At 44.7% G+C, this 27,304-nt stretch overlaps 2 protein-coding genes across 10 annotated transcripts; both read right to left on the bottom strand.

Annotated features, from left to right (window-relative positions):
- Nucleotides 1-10,822: 10,822 nt before the first annotated feature.
- Nucleotides 10,823-17,313, bottom strand: gpr171 (G protein-coupled receptor 171). Of its 9 annotated transcripts, none has more exons than XM_067507833.1 (6): nucleotides 17,096-17,313; nucleotides 13,505-13,563; nucleotides 13,219-13,422; nucleotides 12,584-12,793; nucleotides 12,259-12,387; nucleotides 10,823-11,950 (listed from the first exon to the last, which is right to left on the bottom strand). In XM_067507833.1, the coding sequence occupies exons 3-6, from the start codon at nucleotides 13,384-13,386 to the stop codon at nucleotides 11,423-11,425; spliced, it is 1,035 nt and encodes a 344-aa protein (XP_067363934.1). In that variant the 5' UTR covers nucleotides 13,387-13,422; nucleotides 13,505-13,563; nucleotides 17,096-17,313; the 3' UTR covers nucleotides 10,823-11,422. The 9 variants fall into 9 exon arrangements, with proteins under 9 accessions (XP_067363934.1, XP_067363929.1, XP_067363933.1 ...); XM_067507828.1 differs by having other exon boundaries at nucleotides 13,505-13,586; XM_067507832.1 differs by having other exon boundaries at nucleotides 13,219-13,408; nucleotides 17,096-17,312.
- A 3,765-nt stretch (nucleotides 17,314-21,078) lies between these two features.
- LOC137129035 (P2Y purinoceptor 14-like) lies at nucleotides 21,079-27,166 on the bottom strand. Its single transcript, XM_067507823.1, has 4 exons — nucleotides 27,064-27,166; nucleotides 25,029-25,193; nucleotides 24,690-24,949; nucleotides 21,079-21,914 (listed from the first exon to the last, which is right to left on the bottom strand). Exons 2-4 carry the CDS (start codon nucleotides 25,176-25,178, stop codon nucleotides 21,206-21,208), a joined length of 1,119 nt encoding a protein of 372 aa, XP_067363924.1. The 5' UTR covers nucleotides 25,179-25,193; nucleotides 27,064-27,166; the 3' UTR covers nucleotides 21,079-21,205.
- Nucleotides 27,167-27,304: the final 138 nt, after the last annotated feature.

Consider the following 27,304-nt stretch of genomic DNA (forward strand, 5'->3'; position numbering starts at 1 on the left):
TATGTGGACACGCCCGCCTGCAGAGACGCAGGTGGAACAGGTAACAATAATTCTAGTGCCAGCGCGCACAACGCACGAGCCCTGGAAGCAGAACGAAGACGGTATTAATGTTATTAGTTCCACCTGTGCTTCTGCCGCCATGTGCCAACAGCAGCATGTGTGCAGCCACACAACAGATGGGCTGAAAGTTTCCTCTTACTGCAGCTCCTTGTACCACATGTATGTACTGTGTATTGTGTAGTGTACTGTGTAGTGTACTGCACGTGAGCACAAAGTAAAGGAGGAGCAGGCTACATCCTTTACCTCTCACATCTCTGCTGTAAACAACAGGCCGGCAGCTCAAAATCACTTGGCTCAGTTTTTACAGTTAAAAAACAAAACAAACATGTGCAGCACGGTGGCGGAGTGGTTAGCTCTGCCGCCTCACAGCTGGAAGGACTCGGTTCAAATCCTCCTGTGTGGAGTTTGCATGTTCTCCCCGTGCTTGTGTGTGTCCGTCGGTTTCAAAGACATTAGGTTAAGTGGAGACTGTGAGTGTGTGTCTCTCTGTGTTGGCCCTGAGACAGACTGGAGACCTGTCCAGGGTGGACAGGCTCCATCCAGACACGGATACATATTATTATCATCCAGTGCACTGGTCCTGTTTCTATTTAACAAGCTGTGAGTCGGTTCTTTGTGATGTAGTGTGAACACGTGTTAATGCTCAGCGTCAGACAGATGTAACAACAGCTGAACAGAACTGCTATGACACACACACACACACAGACGCATAAACTGATGAAGAACAACACACAATCAACAGAGGCGGTCGTCATGGCAACCACAGGTGTAAATCACAGGGCAGCACCTCATTAAAAAGCAGGAAAGCTACTTTTTCTTTCACTTTTAATCTGGATTTTCAGTCAGAGCGAAGAACAACATCCTGTTTCAATAAACACACACCCGTGTCTGCAGGAGCACAGTCTGCTCACCGGTGAATGTTCCATACAAATGTGAAATCGGGTTGGTTGGCTGCACTGGAACATCGTTTTTAGGAGTTACACAATTAATCAAGTATTTAGTAGATATTTCAAGTTTTTTATAATTTGAATTTTAAAACAAAATAATAATATAAAAATAAAATAAAACACATACAATAAAAATCTCCCTGTTGGTTCACTTAAATTCATGTTACAGTAATTTCATCTTGTGCACCAATTTACACCTCTACACACACACACACACACACACACACATATGCACACACCCAACAACAAAAACCTGACACGTTCTTGACCACATCTGTTACTTCTGAAAGGAAACCGGTTTACCAGTCTGGACCAGTACAGTGGACAAACACAGCCTGAGGAAAACACACACTGCTGGAATGTCGACACAAACAGAAGCAAAGCAAATGTAAACAAGTGTGGACACTAAGAAATATAGTAATGCACACACACACACACACACACACACACACCATTCCTGACAGTGTTATTCCAAACTCAGACATTCCACAGCTCACTTTACTCCTGACAATTACCCTCCATACTCTGTGTGTGTGTGAGAGGTCAGGAGGTCGCCGTCAAACAGAAGGAAAAGGACGATGGCTCCAAGCAGGAGCAGGAGAGTCTGAACTCAAACATGAACTCAAACACTTCCTGTCGCAGTTGCATCACAAACTTTCCATGTTCATTGTGATGGTTTGAAGCTGTGAACACTTCCTGTTGGTGTCATCAGTCACTGCAGGATTCGTTCACATTTCCACAAGACTTTCTCTCTTGTTCTGTCTGTGTCATGTCCACAGTTTGGGCTTCTTGTGTTACAGTATAAATGAACTGTGTGTATTTTGCAGCCAACAGATTTCTGTTGCAGTATCAGGAAACAAGCACTTTCTGGTCTTTAAAGGTGTAATTGCAAATTAAAATGTTCCTTGTTGTTGTTACCCAGAAGTTGAAAACGCATGCACAGAGGCAGAACTCATCACAGACACATGGTTGGATTCAAGGAAGTCAAAGTTTGTTTTCTTAGGTTACGCTGAAAGACCACTACACCGACGTGACCTGCTCATTTTCCTCGTCAGTCTCGTCCACCGTCAGAGCTCATAGATGTTTGCAGGAAGTGACACCTTGTTCTGGCTCACAGTAAAAGACGAAGCACAAATTTGAGAAATAACATACAATGTGTGATGTTGGAAACACTGCAGCCTCTGAAGCACTAAAAACACCAGTAACACTGATAGTCACCGGCTAAACAACAGGTTCATCTCCGCCACAAGCTTCTGAATCATTCTTCTTCTTCTTCTTCTTGTTTTTAGATTCCAGTGTGTTCCCACTGATCCGCCGTCTTCGGGTTTAATGTCTTGGCTGCTTCCTGTCTGCTGGATCATCTAACAGCCTCGCATGATGTCACCACTGCTCCTATTGATATTCCATCTCTAATAAGCGACCACATTTCCACTGCTAATGACACAGCGGCAGCCATCTTGGCTCCGTCTGCCGTCTCATTACAGGCTATCTGAGAAACCGACGGCAGCGTGGCAGCACGAGGCGCCCAAACCACCAGACCTGTGTGTGTGTGTGTGTGTGAGGATGTCAGAGGTCGGAGGTCAGTTCAGTTTTTGTGTGGAGGAAGAAGACAAAGACAAGAGATACAGAGTTTCAGACTTTTCAAGCTTTTTAAATATAGAAATGTTATCACAAGAGGGACAGGAATCAACCAAAAGAGAAGAAAGCAATAAAAAAGTGGAATATGAGACAAAGCAGATGAAAAAAGGACAACGTGGACAATAACAAGAGATGGGAGAAGAAATGAGAAAGACAAAATAAATGACGAGATGAAGAACCGAACAAGATGTGCAGGAGAAGACTGAAGACGGAGGGAAAGACGTGTTTGTGTTTGGACTCTGTGCTTCACTTTCTGTGTCTCTTCAACCTCATTTTTTCTTCCTGTGAATATTGTTGAGATGTTTTAGAGCAGAGCTCCAGTAAATACTGTGCTTGGTACAAGCTCCTGAGTTCAATCAGAAAAGAAGTCACTGTGGAAACACACGATGATTTGTCCCCTGTGATGCAAACCGTCCAGTTCATCAGTGACAATGGAAACACATAAAACTCTTATTGTCCAACCTCCCCTCAGAGACAGGTGTGTCCAGGTGGTGTCTCTGTCTCTCAAATTAGCTCAACTTTACTGAACGACTACTACTTCAGTTACTGAACGAACAGAAGCTTTCAGTCCTGCTGCTGGTTCAGGACTAAGACTGAGCAGGTCGTCTATTCATAACAACCTGCTGCTTGCTGCACACGTTGGATTATTAACAAGCTCATGTTTTCTGTCTGCAGTGACAGATGAAGTCCAGCTGAACAGGTTTGGACCGTTTCATTCTCATATTTGCAGCAGGTTTTGTTAATTAGATCAGAATTCTGCTGCAGTGGTTTTATGGTCTTTAATTAGCAGAAGAGAAGAGAGTCTTTGCAAGCCTGCAGCTGATTACAGGCTCACTGTGTGTGTGTGTGTGTGTGTGTGTGTGTGTGTGGGTTTGGCCAAGCCAGATCGTCCTAATCTCCCTGCGTCTCTGCCAAGAAGCACTTAAAGCTGTGGTGTGTGTGAGAGACCTAGATGTTTGTTGCCTTGTGGACTCTGGATCTCTACCAGGAGAGCAAACCTCGACACCACAGGAAAGTCATCGGCTAAGAGAAAGAGAAGACAGTCAGTGGACAGACAGAAAGACACAGTTTGGGTTGTTTACATTAAAATGAGAGAAGACTAATGGAGACAACAAGAGGATTCAGGAGGAGGAGAAAACTTTATCAGTCAAAAGAGAAATGACACAAAAAGAAAAGAGCAATGACAGTGGCAGGACAAAAAATAAAGGTGGACAGAAGAAAAAGAAGAGAAAGTCTGAGGACAGAATAAGGGAAAAAAGAGGAAAATATGAAGTACAAGCAACCGCAGAAAGTCTCAAAGGAGGAGGACGAGTCCCCGAAGAGACGAGAACAAGTGCAAAATCGTGGAAATGACAGACGATCAAAGGAGGAGGAGAGAGAAAAAAGGGAACCAGAGATTGTAAAGACTGGAAAGGGAAAGCTGACACAGCATTCCACAGATTCCTAAAACACAGAAGGAGAAACAAGGAGACAGGAATCTGGCTTCAAAGGCAGGAGACAGAAAGACAGGATGAATGAGGAAATTCCCTCTGTCCTCTTTTAGAAAAAAGAGAAGCTGGAAAATCAGACAAAAAGAAGGAAAACTAGGAGAATTCAAGAGGAAGAAGATTGTTGAGGAGCAGTTGCGGTTTCTGGCAGCACCACCAATCTGTCCGTGTGTGTGTGTGTGTGTGTGTGTGTGTGTGTGTGTGTGTGTGTGTGTGTGTGTGTGTGTGTGTGTGTGTGTGTGTGTGTGTGTGTGTGTGATGAAGGCCTCAGTCTGTGTTTTTTGATCCTGAGTAGAAGAGTCACTGAACTCTGACGTGTGCATTAAATCGCACCATGTGCACGAAGACGACTGCAGGTATTTGATGAAATCAACTGCTACAATGAGCCATTTATACAGAATTACAGCTGGAGACGGGGGACAGGACTGAGGCCAGAGTCTAGATGCTTGTGTTGGTGGAAGGGAGCCAGTGGTTGATGGAAGCTTTGGACGGTGTCTCCGGAAAAGACAAATATGCAGCATGGTAATAAAATGTAAAGCGTGTTTCCCACTGATTGATTGGCCTAAGAAGATTTTCCCGGGTCTGATACGGGGACATCAGGGCTGAGACCGGAGGGACAACTGACTGTGTGGGAAAGCAGAAGCAGGTCTGGAGTCTTCGGCCCACGGTTGTGTTACCAGATGTTCTGATCCAGCAGGAACCTGAGGCACCATCACCTCTGCCCCTCGTCCATCATTTGTCCACCTTCTTCCACAGCCGAGAAGGCGTCTCCCCCCACCGGCCTCTGACCTTCTCTGAGACACGTCAACGACCGAGAAGACGACAGGAAGTGACCCCGACCTGTGCGGCTAAGAAACATGACGCCACAGCTTCCTCCGGTCGGCGCTCCAGCCGCATCGGCGGTGTAACGTAACCACGTCTGTCACAGTGTCCATCAAGGAGCATGCGGGCCAAGTCCACCGAGTCAGGACAGTTTGTGTCCTGGACACTTCAGTTATGTGCAGTTATCTGTTGTTTAATGTTGCATCATGAGAAGAACTGACCTCAAGTTTTCAGCAGAGAAATATGTTTTTATTGGAATCGGAGTAAGTGAAAGAAAAAGCAGCCAGTGTTACATCACGTCTGTCCTCACACTGACTTGCACCATGTTTGCTCCCCAAACTTCTCCACAGCAGGTTGGCAGCGTTCTTCCCTCCCTGACTAGAAATCTGGGATAATCCCATGATATTGTGCTAACAGATCAATAGCACCACGTGTGGAATGTGCAGTGCGGTGTGTGAGCTAACATTCTTCACGGACGTGTCAGCGTCGGCTTCCTGGCAGTGCTCTTACACCATAGGCATGTTAACTGCTGCCCGTGAGTGATGGAGGAAAATCACCCTCTGGATTAGGGGGTTTGTGTTGAGTCAGCCCCTCACAGTAACCTCTGCTAACACCAGGGGTGAGAAAAGTGTGTGTGTGCGTTAGATCGAAGGTACGTCCAGCTCTTCATGAACTTCCCGTGTGTTCATCGTGTCTTGATTGATGTCCGCTGTGTCTCAAACACACACACACACATTCACAACAAAGTCCCACATTGTGAAAACAGTTGAACTCACAGTCTGGACCCTGCAGCAGTGTCCGTCCTCTGGACCCACAATCTGGTCCCTCCAAACAAATGTGTCTACTTAAAGGGCAACTCCACAGATGTTTGAGTTGCTGTCTATGGCTTTAGTTTAGGGGGTAAATGTACATTCTTGCTTATAAACTTTCCTCTGACTTCACTATATTAAAATATTTCTCTGCTTCTAGCTGAAAAACTCCTGCAGATGACATCACCCGGAGGAGATTTTCATCATTAGGAGTTCAGATGATGTCATCTGTGGGAGCTCTGGAAAAGAGGTTGGCCATTTTTACAAACTTCATAGACGATACAATCTGAACTGAAGGTTCCTCCAAGTGATGTCATCTGGAGGCATTTTGCAGCTAAAGGTAGAAATTCTGAAAAAGAGAATTCAGAGGAAAGTTGAATGGTATTTATGTACATGTACTTCCCAAACTAGAAACCAAAGAAGCAAGTTTAATATCAGTGAAGACGTCCTTTAAGGACAATTGTCTTGCTGTGCTGACTTCCTGTGTGGCACAATGGATGGTGCATAGCAAAACACAGGTAAAGTGGTTCAATGATTGTGGGTTTGAGTCCCACCAAAGTTGAGCTTTAAGGACGTCACCTGGAAATGTTAACATTACACTAGTTCGTGGCTGCATTCATGTGTCAACTACTCAGATTTCTGATGGGGACTTAGCGACTCAAAGGTTGTTAAACAGTGACACTGCTTTAGAGAGAGACTTGTTCTGAGTTCATCACATCAGTGAACATGCAGCTGTCGGACACTTTGTGCCTCCATCTTTTGCACTTTTGCTCCTACATCGAATTGAGAAATGCTCCTTCTTCCTCTCGGTCTGTCACCAGACAAACCTCCTGGTCCTGGTTTCTTCTGGCTAACACATGGTAGAGTTTGAGCTTGCAGTCCGTGGACAACACTCCAGCTCCTCAGTGCTACGGTCACATTTGTTTTTAAGCAGCAAGTGTTTTCAGGCTGCGGTGGAAGTTGAATCAAGTGAAACTGGATCTGTTCAGCCTGGTGACTACCACCACCAGCTATCTGTGTGTTATTCTCTCTGTGGTTCAGTGAGATGGTGGAAGAGGTCAGACGACTGGGCACTCAAGAGAAACACACTAAAGTATTTTCCATTTCAGCACTTTAATATTTCTCAGGCTCTTTTTAGAAAAGCGGTTCACTGTGGACTTTTCTTTTCTCTCACTCCATCTATGTTTAGCTGCCTTTGGACTTTGCTTCATTTTAATGTGGCATGTTACAATTGTGATGCCATTATGATTTATCAGCTTCTGCAACAGCAAGAGCAACATCTACTCATTGTAATGACAGAGGATTTGGTGACTGGAGGAGAACAGTAGGATGCACTGATCCTCTGATGCTGATCCTGTTCTTTGGACAAAGCTCGTTAGAACCGCGCTCGGCTCATTTACAAAGTCCCTGTTTAATCACTTCTGACATTTTGAAAATGGGACATATTTCTTCTTCACTTCACGTGTTCACAGTCACACGTTTTCCTACTGCTCTCAGCCTTTTAGACGTCACCTGTCTATGTGTTGACTTACGTGTTGCCCAATCAAAAGGACCCAGCTCCAGATTGATCCATTCTGCCTGGAGTGAACGAATCAAAGCACGGTTTGTAAAAATTTCTCTTTTTGTAAATGAACTCCTCATGGGTAGATGTGTGTTGGAGGAGGAAGTGTGTTTGACCTCGAGTCTGAAATTGAAAGCAGTTGTGTGGGTGTGTGTGTGTGTGTGTGTGTGTGTGCGTTGCTTGTGTTTTTTTAGAACCGTTCCCACGACACCGAATGACCTCCACCTTTCTCTCCCTCTCTCTCTCTATAAATGGGTCGTCTGGTGGCATTTTGGTGGCGAGTCAGACTTAAAAAGGACAAAAAGAGAGAGAGAGAGCGGGAGAAGGAATGCAGGAATGAAAACGGAGTGAAAAAGGACACGGGGAATACAGTTCGTCTTTTTCGGGCCTGTTGTCCAAACGGACACTGATTGCATGTCTTTGTGTTGAAGCTGGTCAGGATGCGGTTAGCCTAGCTTAGCATTAAAAACTGGAAGCAGCGGGAAACTGTCCAAGGTTTAATGATACACGCAGAAAAATAAAGCATTTAATCCAGACAGAAATGTAGAAATGCTAAGTTGCGGTTGTAGAGGAAGGCATGTGCTGGAGCTGTGTCTCGGTAAACAACAGCTGGGCATCGACTCAGGGCAGCTGTACAGTTTTCCACCCATACGAAGCTCAGACTGAAACATCACACACCGAGGTTCAATTTCAACATGTTGCACTTTGCCTAGTTGGACAATTATCAGGATGCATTTAAGTTTTCTGATAATGCAGAATTGAATCTGATTCCTTCGAAAGGTTTTCGATGTTGCAACACTGTTGTAACCTCATTTACAGGAGGCAGCTGTGCAGAACAAATACAGACTGTTCCAGCATCCACTTCTGATGTCTTCACTAGTACAGATGTAGGTCAGTAGGTGCCTGCTTCACATGCTAAGGGCCCAGCAGGTCATTATGACGGGATCCTGGGAGGAAATAACACCACGTAATGAAGTCAAACAGGGCTCAAGCTACTGTCTCTCAGTTCCAAGTCGTGTGATTGCTACAAACGGAAATGTCAGTCTGGCAGCAGTAAAATCTACTACCAGCACTACATGTTTCCAGTTAACACATCTGTCTCATCCATGCTGGTAGGTGACCTGCTATACTGCAACAATGGGCCCGATAATGACTCTGCATTTATGAAAGTCTCAGTTCGGCTGATTCCAGGGTGTGTGTCAGTGCACTACATTTGTCCACATTTTGTTTGTTTTATCATTTTGCTGTTACAGCCTTATTCCAAAAAGGATCAAATTCATTAGTTTCCTCAAAGTTTTACAGACAATACCCCCTAATAACAACGTGAAAGAAGCTTCTTTGAAATCTTTGCAAATTTGTTAAAAATAAAAAAACAAAACATCACATGTACATAAATATTCGTTTGATTTGCAGAGACACTCAAAATTGAGCCCTGGTGCATCCTGCTTCCACTGATCATCGTTGCGATGGTTTTACAGCTTGATTGGAGTCCACCATTCAGCTGACTGAACATGATTTGGAAAAGCAAACTATATAAATATAAGATGTTATATAGCTATATACTGTCTACATAAAGGTCCTACAGTCAACAATGCATGTCAGTTGAAGTCTTTGGCCTGACTCCCTACAATGAAGCATGGTGGTGGCAGCATCATGCTGTGGGGATGTTTTTCAGCGGCATGAACTGGGAGGCTAATCTGGGGAAAGTCAGCAATGTATAGAGACTGAAAATGGCTGTGCACAGACTCTCCCCATCCAACCTGGCAGCAAAGGCTGTGAAACTTATGTTGTTGTTGTTGTTATGTAGTTTCGATACTTTTGCAAAGATTTCAAACAAACTTTTTTCACGCTGTCATTATGCTGTATTTTCTTGTAGAACTTTGAAGAAAGTAAGGAATTGAATCCATTTTGGAATAAAAATGTAACATAACAAAATGTGGAAAAAGTGCTGGGATACTTTCTGGATGCACTGAACCCTCTTGTGTGGACCTGCACATCCATCCTGGTGATATTGGTTTCTCATTTTGGTACTGATCTATACAACAACTACGACAACTGCAAAGTAGTGAACATGGACGTAAACAGTTTTGCAAAATGTTCTTCTAAACACTGACTAATGAAAACCTGTATTTTGTTCATTTATGAAACACGTTCACAGTGTGAACACGTTTTTTCTTGTTGTATCTTTCCTCCTGTTACCGGCATTAAAGAGGTCTGTTCCTAAAATAGGTCTAAAGTTAGAGTACTCCTAACTTCATGTTCAGATGATGGTGACTGGTATCTTTGTTTCAGGCCCATATCTGGGAAGTGAGCTAATATCAGAGTCTTTGGGATCTAATTTTAGAGTTGTGTGTTTTATTGCAACACCAAGGACACAGTTAGAGCACACAGTCTCTCTCTCACAGAAACAAACCATCCAGATGTTTCCTATTGAATGAGTCCAGGGAGACCGAAGCTGAGTCGCAGGCTGAGCCGAAACAACAACACCAACAAAATGGACTAAGAACCAGGAAGACGTTGAGGTTCTGCGGGGCCATCAGTTAAACTACGTCACCATCCAACTCCAACTTTGTGTGGGGGTTTTTTTACAGATGGTTCGGGTGGACATCAGATTCTGTCCATCATAAAAATGATAAGACTGCTTTAAATGGGAAAACATTTGTTTGCATAATATTTTTCTCATGCATACATGAAGAAGTGAATATGTAACAAGTTCTGTGACAGAGTTCAGTGAACTAAACAAAATAGAGCAAACTACTCTTCAGATCTTATCATCCCATTCTCTGAACATATGGGTTAGTTGGCTCCTTCTCCAGCCCCGACTTGACTCTGTAGGCTGCTCCTTCACTGTCATGACAACAATAATCGAAGCAGACTTGATCAGGTTTGTGATTAACTTATTAACAGCTGCTGTCTGCGTTTGGTCGCTCAGCTACCTCCACTTTATACAGCATCAGCAACGGTGACTATTGTTCCTGTCACCTAATCAGTATCACATATGCTGGTACATGCAGTTTGCCCCTGCTGAAGGGTAACTATGACAGATATCAGCTGATGAAGGCCATTTAATGGGAGATAACATTCGACTCAGCTGGAGCCTTGAATAACCTCAACATGAGGCTAAAGTCACAGTACAACATGTTGATAGCAGAAAACGTCACAGCTAATCCAAATGTTCTGAGCAAAGAGGGACTTTTCTGGAGAGACATCATGGCTGGACTGAAGGTTTCTAATGGGGCAGATTGTGGTTGTAACACACTCTGTGGAAACTGCATCAGTTTCATCTAAATGTCGGGATCAGGAACCAGCAGTCAGCAGCACCAGACTGTTCACAGAGAGAGTTCACACACGAGAGCTGCTTCATCACTGGTCTCTGATCCATACAGTGGTACAGTCAGGTCCATAAGTATTTGGACAGTACTAAAACAGATTTACAATGATAAATCACGATGTGCTCTAGTCTGATAGTTTCAATTTAGGAGTTTTGTGCGAACAAAGTCGAAATAAAAAAAGCGTTTATTGTAGGTAGATACAGAGTGTTTGGCTTAACTGGTGTTGTATTGCTGACAGCACAGAGGACACAAGCAGCCCTGGTCACTGCTGCCCTCTGCTGGTTCAAACACGCAATGACACAATTCACACAGGAATGTTTTACTCCACTTTTACCACGTCCGTTGCATTACTGAAAACTACATCAGAGAACCAGCACCTGTACAATTCACATACTCACTGTATAAATATTCTTAGCTTTATCCTACTTGCAGTGAGGTTCATACATGGAATCACATGATTAAAAATGTGCAGTTGGTTTAAACCAAGTTTATTTCAGGTTTCTTGTGTTGTGAGTCCTGGAGTAATGACACTGATCAGCTGCATGAGAGCATCTTCCTCTTGTTCACATCAACCACATATGCGTGTGGAGCTGGTGGGAGTTGGTAACTAACTACACAGGTAGTGGGTGGAGGTTTAGGCTTAGCTGTTTCCACGTGCTGGACTTGCAGAATCTCAACAGTGTTTGTTGTTTTTATATTTCTGTAAGTGTCTTGGCCTGGGGGGGGGGTCTTTGGCGTGAAGCTGACACTAACAGTATATCTGTGGTCAGACCGCATCCTGCTGCTGTGCAGTAGTTGTAGGTTGCATCCATTCATCTGCAGCCTCCTCCTCTGTTTCATTATCTTTGTGGTTTCTGGTACAGGGAAACATCTTTCTGACGGTCTCTTTAAACGGTGTGTAGAGGTAGAAGAAGAGCAGGGGGTCGAACCAGAGGTGCAGCACAGTCAGCAGCAGCGTTGACTCCTTCCCCAGAAACAGCTGCCTCTTGATGTGACACTCCTTGATGACTTGGGTCTGAGCCAACGTGTACGGCGTCCGGACGACGTGGTAGGGGACGAAGCTGAGAATGTAGGCGAGGGCCACCGCCGTCACGCTCAACATTGCTCGCCTGGCGTTCATCCAGAGTTTGGGGTTGCTGCGACTGCCCAGGAGTCTTTTGAGAGCCAGACCACTAGAGATGAGCACGGCGGCTGATGCGTTGAGGAACAAAGCTGTGCACAGGAAGACGGTCAGGGCGTGCCAGTGGAGCCCGATGTCCTTCTTCAGGGAAGAACAGCTGAGGTACCGCTGCACCTGCAGAGAAAGCCCACAGGGACGGTTGTAATGTACTAATGTACAGCCGAAATGTTGCAGGGCCTCATCAACCAGCTCTGGCTACTTGTTCTACAAATTGTTCAGACTGACATTAGATTAATCTGTGTGTTCAGTGAAGACATGGGTTGAAATTTTCTTTTCCTTAATTAAACTGAAATACACATAGGACAATGTTCCTTAATCAGAAATGAATAAAAGTTCATTTTATTTCCTACGTTTATCAAAGCGGATGCAAACAAACATCTGACAACTGGAGCACGACATCCAGCGGACGGATCTTACTGCACCTGGACTTGCTGTATAGGCAGAGCCATGTTGGGCACCATGATGAGCAGCAGCAGTAGCCAGACGACCACGGACAGGAGCCGGGCAAAGCCGACCTCCTGCAGCCGCAGAGAGCGCAGAGTGTGGCAGTCCTGCAGGAACAAAGACCAATGAACTATCGGAATCCACCTGCTGATTTTTTACAATGTCAGTCTCTAGCTTAAAGTAAATAATGTCTAATGTTGCATCACTGCATTCACAGAGAAAACTGTTAGTTTAGTGACTTCCAGGAAAAACAAGTCTCATAACAAAAGAGCCTCCCTCCATCCCTCTGCAGCCTCACTGTACCTGCAGGTAGCGGTCTATAATGATGAAGGCGAGGAAGGCGATGGAGGCGTAGAGGCTGATGTAGATGGTGACGGCGCTGGCCTGGCAGTGAAACACCATGAGGCTCCAGGACACGGCCCCGAGGTCCTTCAGGATCTTAAAGGGCAGAGCGAGCAGCAGCAGGAAGTCGGCCACCAGCAGGTTGACGAGGTAAACGCTGGTGCTCTGCTGCTGCACAAACACAAATACGAGTAGCTTCAAAAATGAGGCCAACTCATCCATCTGCTGTAGTTGTAATTCAGCTTCTTTTATATTCACACAGTTGTGTCTGTTGGTAAAATATCTGACATTTTGACATTTTGGAATTTTTCCACAATAGTAACGAGAACAAGTTGTTCACCTCACCGTGTGTCTATTCAAAACACAGAACATAGTGAAAAACTTGTAGCTGAGCTTCAAAAGTTAACACAGGAAGTGAAGTGATCTGATTTGCAGCAATGAGGTTACTACAGAGAATTACTGCGAGTTCCTTCACGTACTGCTACTGTACGAAGAACTGGTGATTAGGTCTTGTTGGCACTGACTGCACTGCTCTTCATGTTTATGTCTGATTTACAGATTCGTGTTAAAAAACCACAGAAATCCTGACTTCCTACCTTGGCTCTGGGACTGCACATGAAGACCCACAAAGACAGCAGATTCCCAGGCAGGCCGATGATGAAGATGAGGATGTAGAGAACGGTGAAGGGCCCCATCTGGTCATTGAGGATGCACTGCTTCTCCAGCTCAGGTCCCTCAGTGCTGATGTTGGAGGAAGAAGGCATCGTGAAGCGCTGCGGTGCTCACCTGGAGCCAAAAGACTAGAAGCTCAAAGCACTGTTCACTTCCATTTAGGGTAAATTGTTTTACTATTAAAGGTAAAGCAACCAAAAATCTTCTTACTGGGACCGTTTTGAGGAAGTCTTTGTCTTCGGCAGCTGCTCTGAGTGTGGTTTTCACGTCTGGTTGGTGACAGGAAAAGCAACTGTGAAGAAAACCTACTTTTAAACCTTTCGCACATTTTAAAGATGCGAACAAGCTCTTTTGTAGTTTCTCAACATGATCAGAGCAAGAGAAGATACGAGATTAGATACAAATGATTTTTTTCAGATGTTCAGCGAGGAGACTGAAGAGGGAAGAATGGATTCCAGCAGGCGGAAACCAATTCAGCAGGCAAACGTCAGTAAAGCTGACGACTACTTCTAGAAACAGCTTAACGTGGAGTTAAATCTGTGTGAGATCTTAAACATACTGTGGGTGCAGGGCGGCATAAAAATGTGTCAGTAGAATTCAGTTTTTCTGAACAGCTGAAACACTAAACACCATCGTGGGAACCAGAGTAAGTTAGACACAGTTTCCAGATGTGATCCAAGTTTTTTCTGCCTCACTCTCAGGGACAGAACGCATTCTGCATGGTGGCTGTGGAACTACACAGAGGCCACCAAGGTCGTCACAGTTCTCACATTAACTGTCCAGTCGGTGACTGGGGCTGAACCCAGTGAGCAAAGAGGGGAAAGAGCCAGTTGCAGTGACGTGTGCGAGTTAAACTATGACTAAAAGGCAACAGGACGAAGAGGCACATGTGTCAGAGATGGTGGATCAGAAGGGAAAACAGTTTGATGGATCACAGGTCATGTCGCCTACAGATCTACAGCACAGTAAAAGTAGACATTAGTCTGTCTGAGTGCATCACTCACCTGTGCTCTGGGTGGGAGACAGGATAAAAAGGGTTTAGAGGAAACTTGTCAAGTATGAAGAGCTCGAACGCTGTAAGACGACCTCGATTTTCTAGTCTACAAAAAGTCCACATGCAGCAGGTCTTTGTGAATACACCAATACATGAGCAAAGACTTTACGCTGTCGTCTTGTGTTTTTCTGTGTAATCTGACTAACGAACTAGTTCTGAGGTAACGTTTGGTTTTGTGGAGGCAGTGTGAAGTTTGGGGTTTGTGTTTAAGCCTTGACAAAAGGGAAATTTCAGGTTTTGTCAAGTTTACCAACACAAAATGTATAAATTCACACATTCTCCAAGAACACGTCTACAGCTTCTCCCACAGTGAACAGGAGCCAGTCTGTCACTGCAAACAGCAGTTAATGATCCAAACCTGGTCAGCGTCACCAACAAAACCACAACTGACACAAAGGACACGATGTACTACACCACCGTCCCACTGACCCCCTTATTCTTATTCTTGTGTCTTGCGAATGGATCAAGCAGCAGCACTTGCTGCAAACGTTGATCCCCTACCTGTATCTCACCCATCCAGTTCTGGTTTTCTGCGCACTTGTCGAGGATTCAATTGGTCCCAATCTGTCCGGTCGGACGAGCTGGAGGCCCCACGTCTGATCGCTCTGACAACACTAACTGTGAGCAGGAGGCGCTAGAGAAATGAGCTGCAGTGCAGGATGTGAAGCAAAGTCTGTGGTCACACAGTGGGGCTGCAGTCTGCACCAGGAAGTTCTAAATTAGGACGCTTGTCTTACGGTTACGTATCACAAAGCTGCTCGCATTTGTGTTCTGTGCAAACGCGACACACAGGGGTCTCCGCACAGAACATTTCAATGTCTGGGTCTCTTCCAAATCTATTTGTATTGTGCAATCAATGACACGACAACATGCAAATGTTCCAGCAGCTCACACTGGCCTCTTCGTTCAGGTTGACTCAGAAAACCACAGCACAGAGTCAGAGGGACACGGGAACATGCAGCCTTTGTGCCACAAATCCTCTACAAGAGAATGTAAAGTACACAGCAGAGTTCAGTGACACCTTTTTATGTAAGTCTGCATGTTAATGTCACCAGACTGAGAGACGCAAACACACAAACAGGGAGGTGAAACAAAAGAACATGAGATAACAAACACAACTACCCTGTATGTACATGTGTCAGTGTTACTCACCTGACATTTGTCACTTCTCCGTCTGTGCTTCACTGCACCTCACACAGACTCAGTTACACTAAATCACACCACTGTTATTATATAATAACATGTAATAATACTGCTTTACTTTAACTTTAACAAGACTTTATTAAGAGCAACATGATGGTGCTTGGAATCCACCTGTCGGTCGCAGCCTTTCTGTGGGGAGTTTGCATGTTCACGCTGGCTCCATCGGTGGCTCCAAGTTGCCTGCAGGTGTGAATGTTTCTCTGTGTGTGTGTCTTTGTTTGTATAGAAAGTCGTTCCAGTGGCATCAATTCGTGACGCCAGACGTAACCTGAGCTGTTTTTCTGAAACTCCAAAAGATGTAAAAAGCAGCATGAATCTGTGGGATGAGAACGTGTGTGTGTGTGTGTGACTGTGTTGGTCCTGAGACAGACTGCAGACCTGTCCGAGGGCGACGCCGCCTCTGGCCCTGACAGCTGGAGTTGGAAGTGACTGAACATTGTTTGCCAACGCAGGACTGTTTCCATCAACAGTGGAGCTCAGTGACACAGAGGAAAAACTGGGTAAACCCCAGAAACACATTCAAGTTTTTGCAAAAGACACAAAAAGCTAATTCCTCTGTAACACACTACGCTTGAGTCACAGACACAAGTGGAACTTAAGCCTGACAGAAAGTGACGTCAAGGCTTAAAGGTTATTTGTCACATCCAGCTGCTCTGCTGCATCCTAATACTGGCTGCAGCAGAGTGGAGGAGCTGAAGAAAGGAAGACATTACGACGAGCGAGTGTCTTCAAAGTCTGTCAATACTTAGCCCATAGATGATGTTCACCAACTCTTTTTAGAAGACAGCCAGGTCCACAGTCTGGACAAAGAAGATCAGTGTTTTGAATGAGGACTAAAGGACAAAGTCAACCTGTAAGAACTCACTGGAGACACGTCAAAGCAAAGTTCTTGATGATTCCACCTGAATTCTGGTTGCCAGGACAACAGATCCACATCTCAAAGCTGCAAGTTGGACTTAGTTAACTCCGTCTCAGCTCTCGTCCAGTACAAGCGCGTTACCATCAGGGCTGTGATAATACAGAGCGGTGTACCATGAAACTTCGGCCTAAAAAACGTCACCAGCAGTTCCTCTGTCGGCAGCAGTCAGTGTGTTTAAAGGGATTTTTGTTACAGCCTCCCCCCGCTGGCCCTTCCTCTTTGCCTTGTTACTATTATTCATATTAAAGGCATAGTGTGAGGTACATTTTGTGCTTACTCTGAATATTGAGCACAGTTTATACAAATGATACTCGGACGTAACAAGTGAGAAATTAAACAGAAGTGAGCTAATATGATAGAATATGTCTTTTCATGTTACATCTTTGAATTCTTGCTCTGCTGAGGTGAAACAATCAGATTAAATCCCGCTTTTTTCGAACATCCAGCATTTGACTTTCGGTCTTTAGATGTTGGGTAAAGCAGCAAGAACCGGGTCCAGGGCACAGAAGATGCTATGATGAGGCTTGAATAGCCGTGAGCTAAAGAGGAACCTGAGGTTTGACTCTGAACACAAAGTACGGTTTGTTTGTGTGATGGAAAAAAACAAAACTGAATGGAACCAAACCTCCTCTGTCGTCCTCACTGGGGCTCGTGTTGTCCTCTCACAGCTCTTCAGGCCACGTGTTCAGTCCCTGAGGACATGCCGGTCCTCTCGGTTTTCCTCAGCTCCTCTCGGCGCGTTCGACTCGGTGCGCAGGTGCGTGTGATGTGCTCAGAGCTGCGGAAGCTGCAGACACATGGAAGGTGTTTTCCTGCATGCATGCTGCTGTCGTCAGTGTCTCACCACAGGCCACATACACACACACAGGCAGCTGTTAAAGGGCTTTTCAGGAACTGAGTCATAAAGTTTAGTGTGAGAAGGCTGAAAGGTCGCACTGTTATGGTGGAAGAAAGAAGGAAACTGAGCCGTTGCTACAGTAAATGAGTATTAATCTGACAGTCACTGTGTGGGAGTGTGAGGAAGTCTGCAACACTGATTAGATTCCAGGAAGAAACACACTTACTTTACCCCACAGAGATCCTGAACATGGCAGAGGCTATTTTGTAGGACTGGGTTAATGTAACCTTTGAGTCGGACCTCGAAGATTCCATCAGATCCACCTGGAAACCCCGTCCACCCACATCTATCTAGTGTCACATGCACAAAGTCACCAACATTCACAGCCACTTAGCTCAGTGGGGATTTGGACATGTGGAAGTGAGAGAACAGCCTGTAAACTGTCAAATGTCAGCGTTGTTATGTCAGACACTGAACTGACATGGACCCAGTGTTTAGAACAACGTGAGAAGACACGTCCATCTGCAGTCCCTGTGCAGGTGGACCACAACTGGTCCACTGATGTCTTCTTTTCCTTTGGGCTGTTCCCTTTCAGGAGTCTCCACAGCGAATCATGTGCCTCCATCTAACTCTGTCCTCTGCATCCTCTTCTCCCACAGCAACTAACTTCATGTCCTCTCCCACTACATCCAATCACCCCTCTCTCTCCTCTGGGGAGTCTCTACTGTCAGTCCTACATTCTTAGCTTTCCTCTTCTCTCTCCGCCTACGAACACACCTTCCTCCTCTCCTTCTTCCACCAACAGTAGTCCGATTTCCCCCCAGGACCCTGCGGGTCAACAGCACCGGTGGTAGTCGTTAACCTGGGCTGCGACCAGTCATTTCATTTGACACAACTCTCTCCATTTATCCAGACTTGGGACTGGCACAATAAGACACTGGCTCGTGTCCCCTTGTGACTGCTTTAACAGATGTGAAGACAGATATCCAAACTGCAAAAGTCACAGTTGGTGTGTGAACCTCGAAGGCACAATTTGTGCACGATTTTAAAAAAGTTACGTCGTGCTTATAACCTCTCAACCATCTTTTAGCTGAAAATCAACATGTACGTGTTGTTAGTTGACTGTTGACGTTTTACTGGGTTTTTTTTTTTCACAGCTGCTTTCACATAAAATCTTCACACCCATCTGAAACCTGCCCCCCCCCCAAGAACAAAACCCCACACCAAGTCTGGAAATCTGAAAACTCCTTCTCAGCTTAAATATGTTTTGCTAAAGGCCACACACACACACAAGAGTGCAGCTCTGTCTGGATCCGACTATCTTTGACAAGCAGGACCTACAGGGAACATGTAGACTGGACCAAGTCACACACTTTCTTTTTTTTTCTTCTTCAGTGGAACAAAATAAAAAACTCACCTAAAAACAAATTTTTATTTAATTGTTTTTAACTGTGCTGCATCAGATTTTTATAGTCCTCAGTTTCTCATCAACATCACACTGACTGTTTTCCCTCATCACTGATCCAGACTAACAACAGCACAGAGGAGCATCTTTAACAGGTGGATAAGGACTGATCACTGATTGGACAACTTTGTAGGGTGTTGCCCACGAGTACATTAGGGATTCACTTCTATCAGCTGGGAACGTGTGTTTTATTCACTGTGTAAACTCAAATTCTGGGTGACTGGGTGACGTGTGTTCGCCGTTTTAAATAAGCATATAAAGAATGTGTGAAACCAATAATAAAGTGTGAAAACACATTTGCAAGAGAAAATTTGTGCTGTGGTAAGGAGGTGACGATGGAGATCAAGTGGACAACTTAGCACATCAAGCAAAAAGTTCAGTGAAAAGGCCACAGAGGGATGTAGTGTTACATTGTGTGCTTGTGGTTTTAATGAGTCAAAGGTTCAGAGGACGCGTGGTGCACAGGTGCCCTCTGCTGGTTCAAAGCAGCTACAGCATGTTGCTACGGGGCTTCAGGAAGAGCTGGTGAACAAGTGTCTGCTGTGCAATGGAAAGCGGGACTGCAGAAAAAACTGGATGAAACACTACAGGTTTAACCGCTTTGTGACAGAACACACCCGTTCCTCATTTCTCATACTTTTACAGATATGCAGTAATATTTCACTGTCACCTGCACAATTTGTGCAGCCTAAACACAATGTAACACCATTTGTAAATGATTAAGTATGTAACTGTTACTGTACTGTACAGACTGGACATCTAAAGGTGCTAAGATTAGAAAGAGTGACTGCAACAAGGAAAAAGGCCAAATCAGACATTTACAGAAAGGTAACAAGTTAAACATAGGGGATGATTGAAAAAGTCCTTAAATGGGCCTAAAACTCATCTTTCCGGTCCCACTTCCCACACTTGGCACAAGCACCACGTCGACATTCAGTCGGATCGAGCTGCATTAGAGGAGCCTCAACCTGGTCTTTCTGTTACATTTGGAGCTGAGGTTTCCATGTGTCAGGTCAGGTGCTGTTCAGTCAGGTGTTTCTATTCTGCCCACATTGTTCCAGGCCCCAGTTTTAGCTCTGTTCCAGGCACTTTTCATATTTCCTGGTTTCACTGCTGCTTTGTTTGCTGTGAGTTCCACTTTTGAACTTGTTTGTGCATATGAACTGATTAAAGAGTGTTTAGGAATCAACTGTAAAAGGCAACAATCTTTTCACAGCATCTTGTGAAGAAACTCAGGAAGTACTGGCTCCCTCCCTGCACCTCCACATGCTCTCAGATCTGTATCACATCACGCACCCAGTGTACAAAATGCTGATCTTATCACAGTGTGTGTAACATGACTTTTAGCTTATTCATCTGGGGGACAAGGTTCTTCTTGAACTTAGTGGGACAAGTCCTCTGAGCAAAATGTCTGCAGGGTTTTTCCCTTCGGTCTCATATGACCCACAGAAGCGTTTGTTAACAGAGCCTCCCTCCATGGCAGCAGCCGTTAACATTGGTGTTTCCTTAATAACTTGTAACACATGTTTGTAGGTTTGTATTTCCCAGTGTGAAATCAGTCCCATGCTGACTATGTCTTCAGAAATGAAAATGGCTAAATGTGATGTGTATCTGAGACATTAAAAACATCTGCAGTCTGGTGTTTACACTTTATATTTAACAAGCAAATTGATCCAAATACTGGATCAAAAATAATACGTTTGGTTTGTGACATCAATGAGAATAAGCAGCAATGAACTATTTGCTGAGTTCGGTAAATAGCAGACGAATCCTCAGGACCATTTGTTTCATTATGATGAATTTTCAGCCGTCTTTTAAATGCATTGTTTCACAATTTATGGATGCTTTTTCATTTTTGCTGTCGTCAAGAACATATCTACTGGTTACCAATGACCGTGGCCCTGAGGTCTCACTCACGCTGTGGGATTTGCAAAATACTTAAAGTTCAGATAGTTTCAGTCCACTGCACAGGGGTTTCGACTTTCAGAAGGAGGAGGTTTAAAGGGGGCAGGGAGCTGCAGGTTCCACTCTGCAATGCCGGACGCAAGTCACACGTCACTGGTATTAAGTCATCACAGTCTGACTTAAGTCCAAGTGGCAGGACTCGAACTTCCTCTCCTGCTTCAGAGACTGATCCTGTCTGAAAAAATACTTGCAGGGGATTTTTGGCAAAGGAAGATTTCGTGTGACCCAGTGCAGCTGTTTGTTTTTTAATCATAGAAACTGAAATTAGCTTCTGGCTCAAAGACGTTACAATGGTGGTTCAGTCTCTTCATGGGATCTTTTGACAAATGTAGAGAATAACCAGCTTTACCTTTTTATTTCTCTTAACATACATGTTTCATATATACATATCAACACCTCTGTTAGCTGCAGAAGAAGAAGAAAATGGAAGTGTTGCTTTTCTGATTTGTGACGCTCTGCATGCTCAGCTACAGCTCGCTGTTCTGCTTCAATGAGACGTTGGCCAGCGTCTTCCTGTTGTTGCTGGTGCTCATCCGCCCATCGCTGCTCTTTCTTTCTGTGGTTCCCGCAATCATTGGAGCTTCTGTAACGGTGAACATCTTCCTCAGTCTCAGCTGTGCTCTGAAGGACTTGCAGAAGATGAAGTAGATGAGCGGGTCAAAGCAGACGTTTAAGACCGACAATATGATCGTCAGCTCCTTCAGGTAGAAGAAAGCCTGGCTCCACGAGCACCTCCTCCTCAGGAAGGCGTAGGGAAGGCGAACCAGGTGGTAAGGCACGAAGCAAATGCAGAAGACGCTGACCAGCACCAACATGTTCCTGCGGGACTTGGCCAGTTTCTTGGAGCTGGAGGATGCCGGCTGCCTCTGCTGTGCCAGCGACAGCCTGCGGGACAGCCTGTAGTAGAAGACGACCAGGGAGACGAGGACGAACAGGAAGATGGATGCAGAGAAGGTATGGATGATTTTGTACAGCAAACTGAGCTGTGGACTGTGGAGGACATCACAGCTCACTGTGAGGAGGACGGAGGGCAATTGTTTCTGGGTGAGAAGGGACAGGAGGACGTAGGTGGTCGTCATGGACAGGAGAAAAACCCAGGTTGCTGTGGAGATGATGTGAGCAGCTCGTACCGTCTGCAAGAAATGAGTCCCCAAGGGATGGATGATCTTCAGGTACCTGCAGAGAGGAGCAGCGAGTGTCATTCAGGAAAACTTCACCACTGAAAAAGGTGTAGTAAGTAAGTTACACTTCGATCTCAGAATGCAGACCTACTTGTGGTTCCCACAATTTCCAAAGGTAGAAAGGGAGGCAGAGCCTTTAGCTATCAAGCTCCTCTCCTGTGGAACCAGCTCCCAGTTCAGATTCAGGAAGCAGACACCCTTTCTACTTTTAAGTTTCGGCTTAAAACCTTCCTTTCTCAGTGTCTAGTTATGCTGCTCTAGACATAGACTGCGGGGGGACCACCTGATCTCTGAGCACTGAGCTCCTCCTTTCCTACGTACAAAGTATGAACATTCAATTCAGTTCATCTTTTTTTATATAGTGCCAATTCAAAACAAATTGATCTAAAGGCACAAGTCTGATTTAGCCTCCATCTCTGACTTTTTGCAAAGCCTGGCTCACAGTTTTTACTTGTGCAGCGACAGAAAAAGTTGCTTTATGACTTTTCTTTGTGTGTGTGTGTGTGTGTGTGTGTGTGTGCATGTTTCAGCAGAGTGACAGCACAGGAATTTAATGAATGAATAATTTTTTGAAAAGAACAGAATGTACCTGGGGAAACCAGGTTTCCTAATCCCCTACCCTGATTGTACCGTTTACATGATCCAGAGAAGTTTTCATAACATGAATGAAAATCACAAGTGATGGGGAAAAACACAATGTCGTGAGTTTGAACATTTGTGCAGTTTCTGATTCTGATTCTCAAATATCACGAACGTGTAGCTCCTGTGCCGCATCCTTTAAAGAACCTCAACCCAACCAGCTGAATCCTCCTCGACACGCAGTAAATAAAGTGTCTCTATTAGCAAACCACATCCTTGTGACCACAGGAATCTCACTTCCTCTTACAACTTGTGAAACAGGTGAATTCAGCGGCTGACGGCTCAGACTGCAGAGCTCAGTTTTCCACTTCATTTTCTGATCTTATCTGTATTTTCGATAATCATCACCAAACACAAGTGAGAGGCTGAAGGTTTTAAAGTCATGGCCCAAAGACTCTGACGTCAGTCGGCTGGAATCGTGTTTGAATTAAGCCAGAATTAAGGTGTTTCTCTGGATGTTCTCACCCCAGATTCTTAGAACGTGTTCGTCTGTTGTTTCTGCTGGAAGAACAACCTCCCCTCACTTCACTAATGGCTTTAAAATGCACGATCACCTCTGCCTTCAGCTAGGATTCATTCAAAATGATTTAATTAAGCAGAAATGTTTAAAATTCTAAGAGACAAAATCTGAAATGAACATTTGTGCTGATGTGTGAGTTGATCCCACGTGTCAGCTGCTCTTCACCACAATGAGACGTTTTGGACTTAGTTTCCTCTAACACAGGGTTTAAAGTCACATACTGCAGATTGCCTTTCCTTATTTTGTGCTGCATCCATCTAATCGAACTGTCTATCAGTCTATCACTTGTTATTTTAAGCTATTTTCCTAAAGATCCCAGTCGACCTTTTACCGTGACCAGCTGCAGGCTCAGTGTGTTTTTTCTTTTTCTTCTTACATCAGAAAATACTGTGAGAAAATTCCCAACCAGCATTTATTCAAATCTCTTGTCACAGAAGCTCAGAAGAAGCTTCTTGATTCACAGCTTTAGAGTGAACTCACTGACTCTGCAAAACAAACCCTGACTCACCATGTCTGAAACCTCTAAGCAACATTAAGTTTTCTACAAAGGTATAACCCAACTTGCTGCTGAATAACTGACTCAGAGTGAAGCCAAACACCCACCAAAAGACCTTTAAGCTGGATCCACCTCCCACAGACTGACTGTAACTTACACACAGGTTCATATTTATCAGCATCAAACAGACAGTGAGTTCACTCGAAAATCCACGAGGTTATTTCCTTTAATTAAATTATCCCAGGGCAGACAGATTCTGCTCAAATTAAACAACTGTGAATATATATTTTAGTATTGATACATGACCAAAAGTGTGTGGATGAGTTAGAGTGTAGTTTGGGATTGTTGAACCAAGATAAGCAGATGCGAACAGGCGTAACCATAAACTGAACGCATCAGACTCGACAGGAAGCATTAGCTGGTCAGCTGATAAGCAACAGTGTGCAAATAAAAGAGCCTAGGAGGTGTTGGAAGGTGCAGGTTCTCTTTAGCTGGAGCTTATTTGACCTTGTTCGATCACTAACTGTGGTTTGCTGATGAAGGGGCTGTGGCGTTAGCAGCGTGGCTGCCTGGTCTTTACAAGCTCTGTCCACTTTGTCCAGTCCCTTCTTCATCGCCCGTGGACACCTAAGGTATCCGTTTGTGTCAGTGATCGACACTCGGAGCTTTCACTTTAGTACATTGGAAACCCCGACACTTCAGCATTTGACGCCTAAAGCCATGACGCGCTGTATTAAAAGGTTTTGTAGGGAGGCCACTCACAGACTCATGTAGTCACCTGTGGAGCTTTTATCTTGTAGCACATGTTGAGTAATTAAATGACATGTCCATGAGATATAATACAGCACACGAGCAGCAGGAGGAAGGTTGAGAGATGCTCCACAACAACTGTGTAAATCTTTGACAAGAGAGCAGCTAACAAACACTCTGCGGCTGTTTGCAACATCAACAACACTGTAACTTCCTCATGTTTCCATGGTTTCTGTTTACGTTGAGGAAAAAAAAGAGGAAGTTAGTAAAATGGGATGTAAAGTATCAGGACTGAGCTGACAGGGGTTCGACAAGCTGCTTTGTTCTCCTGAGAGCAGGCGGAGACAAGCTCAGCTCACACCCACCTGTTAGCTGCGATGTAGCCCATGAACAGGATGCTGGCATACATGTTGAGGTAGAAGGTGGAGGCACCAAAGTTGCAGTACAGCAGGCGGATTGGGACGGAGCTGCTGGCGTAGTTGAGGATTCGCGTGAAGAGGCAGAGACTGAGCAGGAAGTCGGCAGCAACCAGGTTCTTCATGTAGATGGTGACGCTGCTGGATGTCTGCTGATGAGCTCTGCAGAAATAAACCTTCAGGGTGAAGCCGTTCAGGACCAAACCCACCTGACACAGAGACACAAGGTCATGAAGGACATTCCTCAGACACAGAAAAGGACAATCGTCATGAACCTCTGAGACTCACCAAAAACATCAGACTGTAGTAAAGTATGAAGTAAATGTAAGCAGAGGTGTTGACGTGCTCACAGTGATTCGAGTTGCTGCCGTTCATCCCGTTGGTAGCTGAGGACTGATTGAGGGACGGAGGACTTCCCACTCCTCCCAGATCATTCATGTTTGTGGATGTTCTCTGAAAAAAGACAGCGAGAGAGAATGACATGTTTAAATATGCTCTGAAATAAGACAGAACAGGCTGAAGCACGAAAGTGGGACTGATGATCATTAGATGTGTCAAAAGGCTGAGATGACATGATTGACAGGTTTTGGATTGTATCTGATTTACAGCACAGGTTAGGTGGCAAACACAACACATAAAACCATTTTAAACCTAACCCAGTCCTACTGTGTCTGGTCCTGTACCATGTAGCGGGGGGGGGGGGGATGTTTGGTGCTGGATTAATCCACGGGACTAAAGAAAACCCACAACCTCTGGACTCTACTCCGCCTCCTTGGTTCAGCTTCTCACTTCCTGGGCTCCATCTGTCTTTTGCCCATGATAACAGTCTGAACAGTGCTGAGCTCTAACAGCAGCCACAGGCGCAGGGTGTGTGGGTCGTCGGCCATTAATCGTTTAATATCACAGTAACGAAGCACAGACAATAAACCAGTGTTAGCTATGTTGCACTCTGTAGCAAAACACATGTGCGACTTCCTGACTCACACCTCAGCAAAGACATTAATCAAAATGCAAAGATAACACTTTATAATGTTTTGACCCTTCATGTGCATAAATTTGGCCGAGCTGTCGACTTACATCATAGTCACAGAGAGACGGTCGGTTTCATACAGTCATCAGTTCATAGACTGGTGTTGGACATATTTTACAGTAGAGGATAAATGACCACTTATACAGCACAATGTCGCTTCTCATTCACCCGTTCACACACACACACACTCACACCCTGATGGCGGCGGCTGCCATGCAAGGTGCTCGCCTGACCCCCCGGGAGCAACTTGGGGTTCAGTGTCTTGCAATGTCCCTCCCAGCTCTCCACAAACTCCGCCTCTTTTTCCCCCTCATGGCATCAAACTCTGTTCACTTCTCTTCTGATGCTGCGTCTGCAGTTTTCACAGCGAAGCTTCAAAACCACCTCAGAATCTGAGGTCAGTGAGAATCTTTTATAACAGTGTGACCCACTTAGGGATCACAGAGACAACAGCTGCTTATGAGTTTGCACTGTGATACTGTTTGTACCAACCTAATGTTGGTGACACAGTGATGACTTCACAGCCAACTCATAAATGCAAGACACTTTGTCCCCACGGTGACTTCACATGTTTCTGAACCTTCCACGTTCCCTCAGGCAAACATCTCCTCCACTGTGCAGAAAATGACATTAAATCAGCTTCAGCACTGGTTCCTGAACTGTCAGCTGACATTACAGCATCCAGGAAGAACCTCACAGAATAGTAAAAGTTGGGAGGCTGGTGTAAAGAGGATCAGCATAAACATAACTTATCGTTGTTTTGAGGATTTGTAAATTTAAACAAATGAGAATAGACCCACACAGACACACACACACACACACACACACACACACACACACACACACTGTACATCTACACCATTATATTACTGTGCTTTACTGAAGAGTTTCCCCTTTTTTCTGCTACATGATTCAAAGGAAACAATCAGTGAAGTTGCAAAAGTAAAATCATTTGCGTCGAATATGTGAATCTGCAGCTTGTTGTAAAGGCTGTAAACAGCCTGTTACGCTCAAACATTAAAGGTTGAATCTGTTTAATCAGCCTCTGTCTGCGTGACTTCACTGATGTTCGCTGTGTAAAAGTACCTAGATTAAGTACTTCTGCACATACACAAAAAAAAAACCTTTTACCTCTAAGACTTTAACTGCGTCAGGAAATGCAGGAGTATATAACATTACATTAGTATATTTGTATATTTACAGTATTTCCAGCCCAGACAAATGAATGTTAGCGGAACACGAAACACCTCAAACACATATACACAGTGCAGTAGAAACACCTGCAGCACTCACCTGTCTTTCAGTGGAAATCTCTGATGAGAACAACTCTGACTGTAGCTGCAGAGAGACAGCGAGAGGATGAGGAAGCAGAAAAATATGATGTGGTTATGGCTGAGTGCTAGCACTGCATCTTATTTGCAAGTCAAGCCCACACTCATCAGAGGCTATTTTCCTGTCTGGTTCTAACAAAGAGTTCAGCTTTTTGAGTAGAGACTCTTCTAAACTGTGTGTGAGTGTATTTTTAGCTTGTGAA

The sequence above is a fragment of the Channa argus genome, chromosome 6, assembly GCF_033026475.1.
Source record: "Channa argus isolate prfri chromosome 6, Channa argus male v1.0, whole genome shotgun sequence".
NCBI classification, from domain to species: Eukaryota; Metazoa; Chordata; class Actinopteri; order Anabantiformes; family Channidae; genus Channa; species Channa argus.

Bases quoted from the DNA above. Each gene is read 5' to 3' on its own strand.
- gpr171 (XM_067507833.1), bottom strand. From the start codon at position 13,386: ATGCCTTCTTCCTCCAACATCAGCACTGAGGGACCTGAGCTGGAGAAG. The intron at 12,388-12,583 runs GTACAGTGAGGC...TTGTTCCTGCAG, and splicing joins TTATAGACCGCTACCTGCAG to GACTGCCACACTCTGCGCTC. The intron at 11,951-12,258 runs GTGCAGTAAGAT...CTTTCTCTGCAG, and splicing joins TGCCTATACAGCAAGTCCAG to GTGCAGCGGTACCTCAGCTG.
- LOC137129035 (XM_067507823.1), bottom strand. From the start codon at position 25,178: ATGAATGATCTGGGAGGAGTGGGAAGTCCTCCGTCCCTCAATCAGTCC. The intron at 24,950-25,028 runs GTGAGTCTCAGA...TCTCTGTGTCAG, and splicing joins ACTACAGTCTGATGTTTTTG to GTGGGTTTGGTCCTGAACGG. The intron at 21,915-24,689 runs GTGGGTGTGAGC...TCCTCTCTGCAG, and splicing joins GGCTACATCGCAGCTAACAG to GTACCTGAAGATCATCCATC.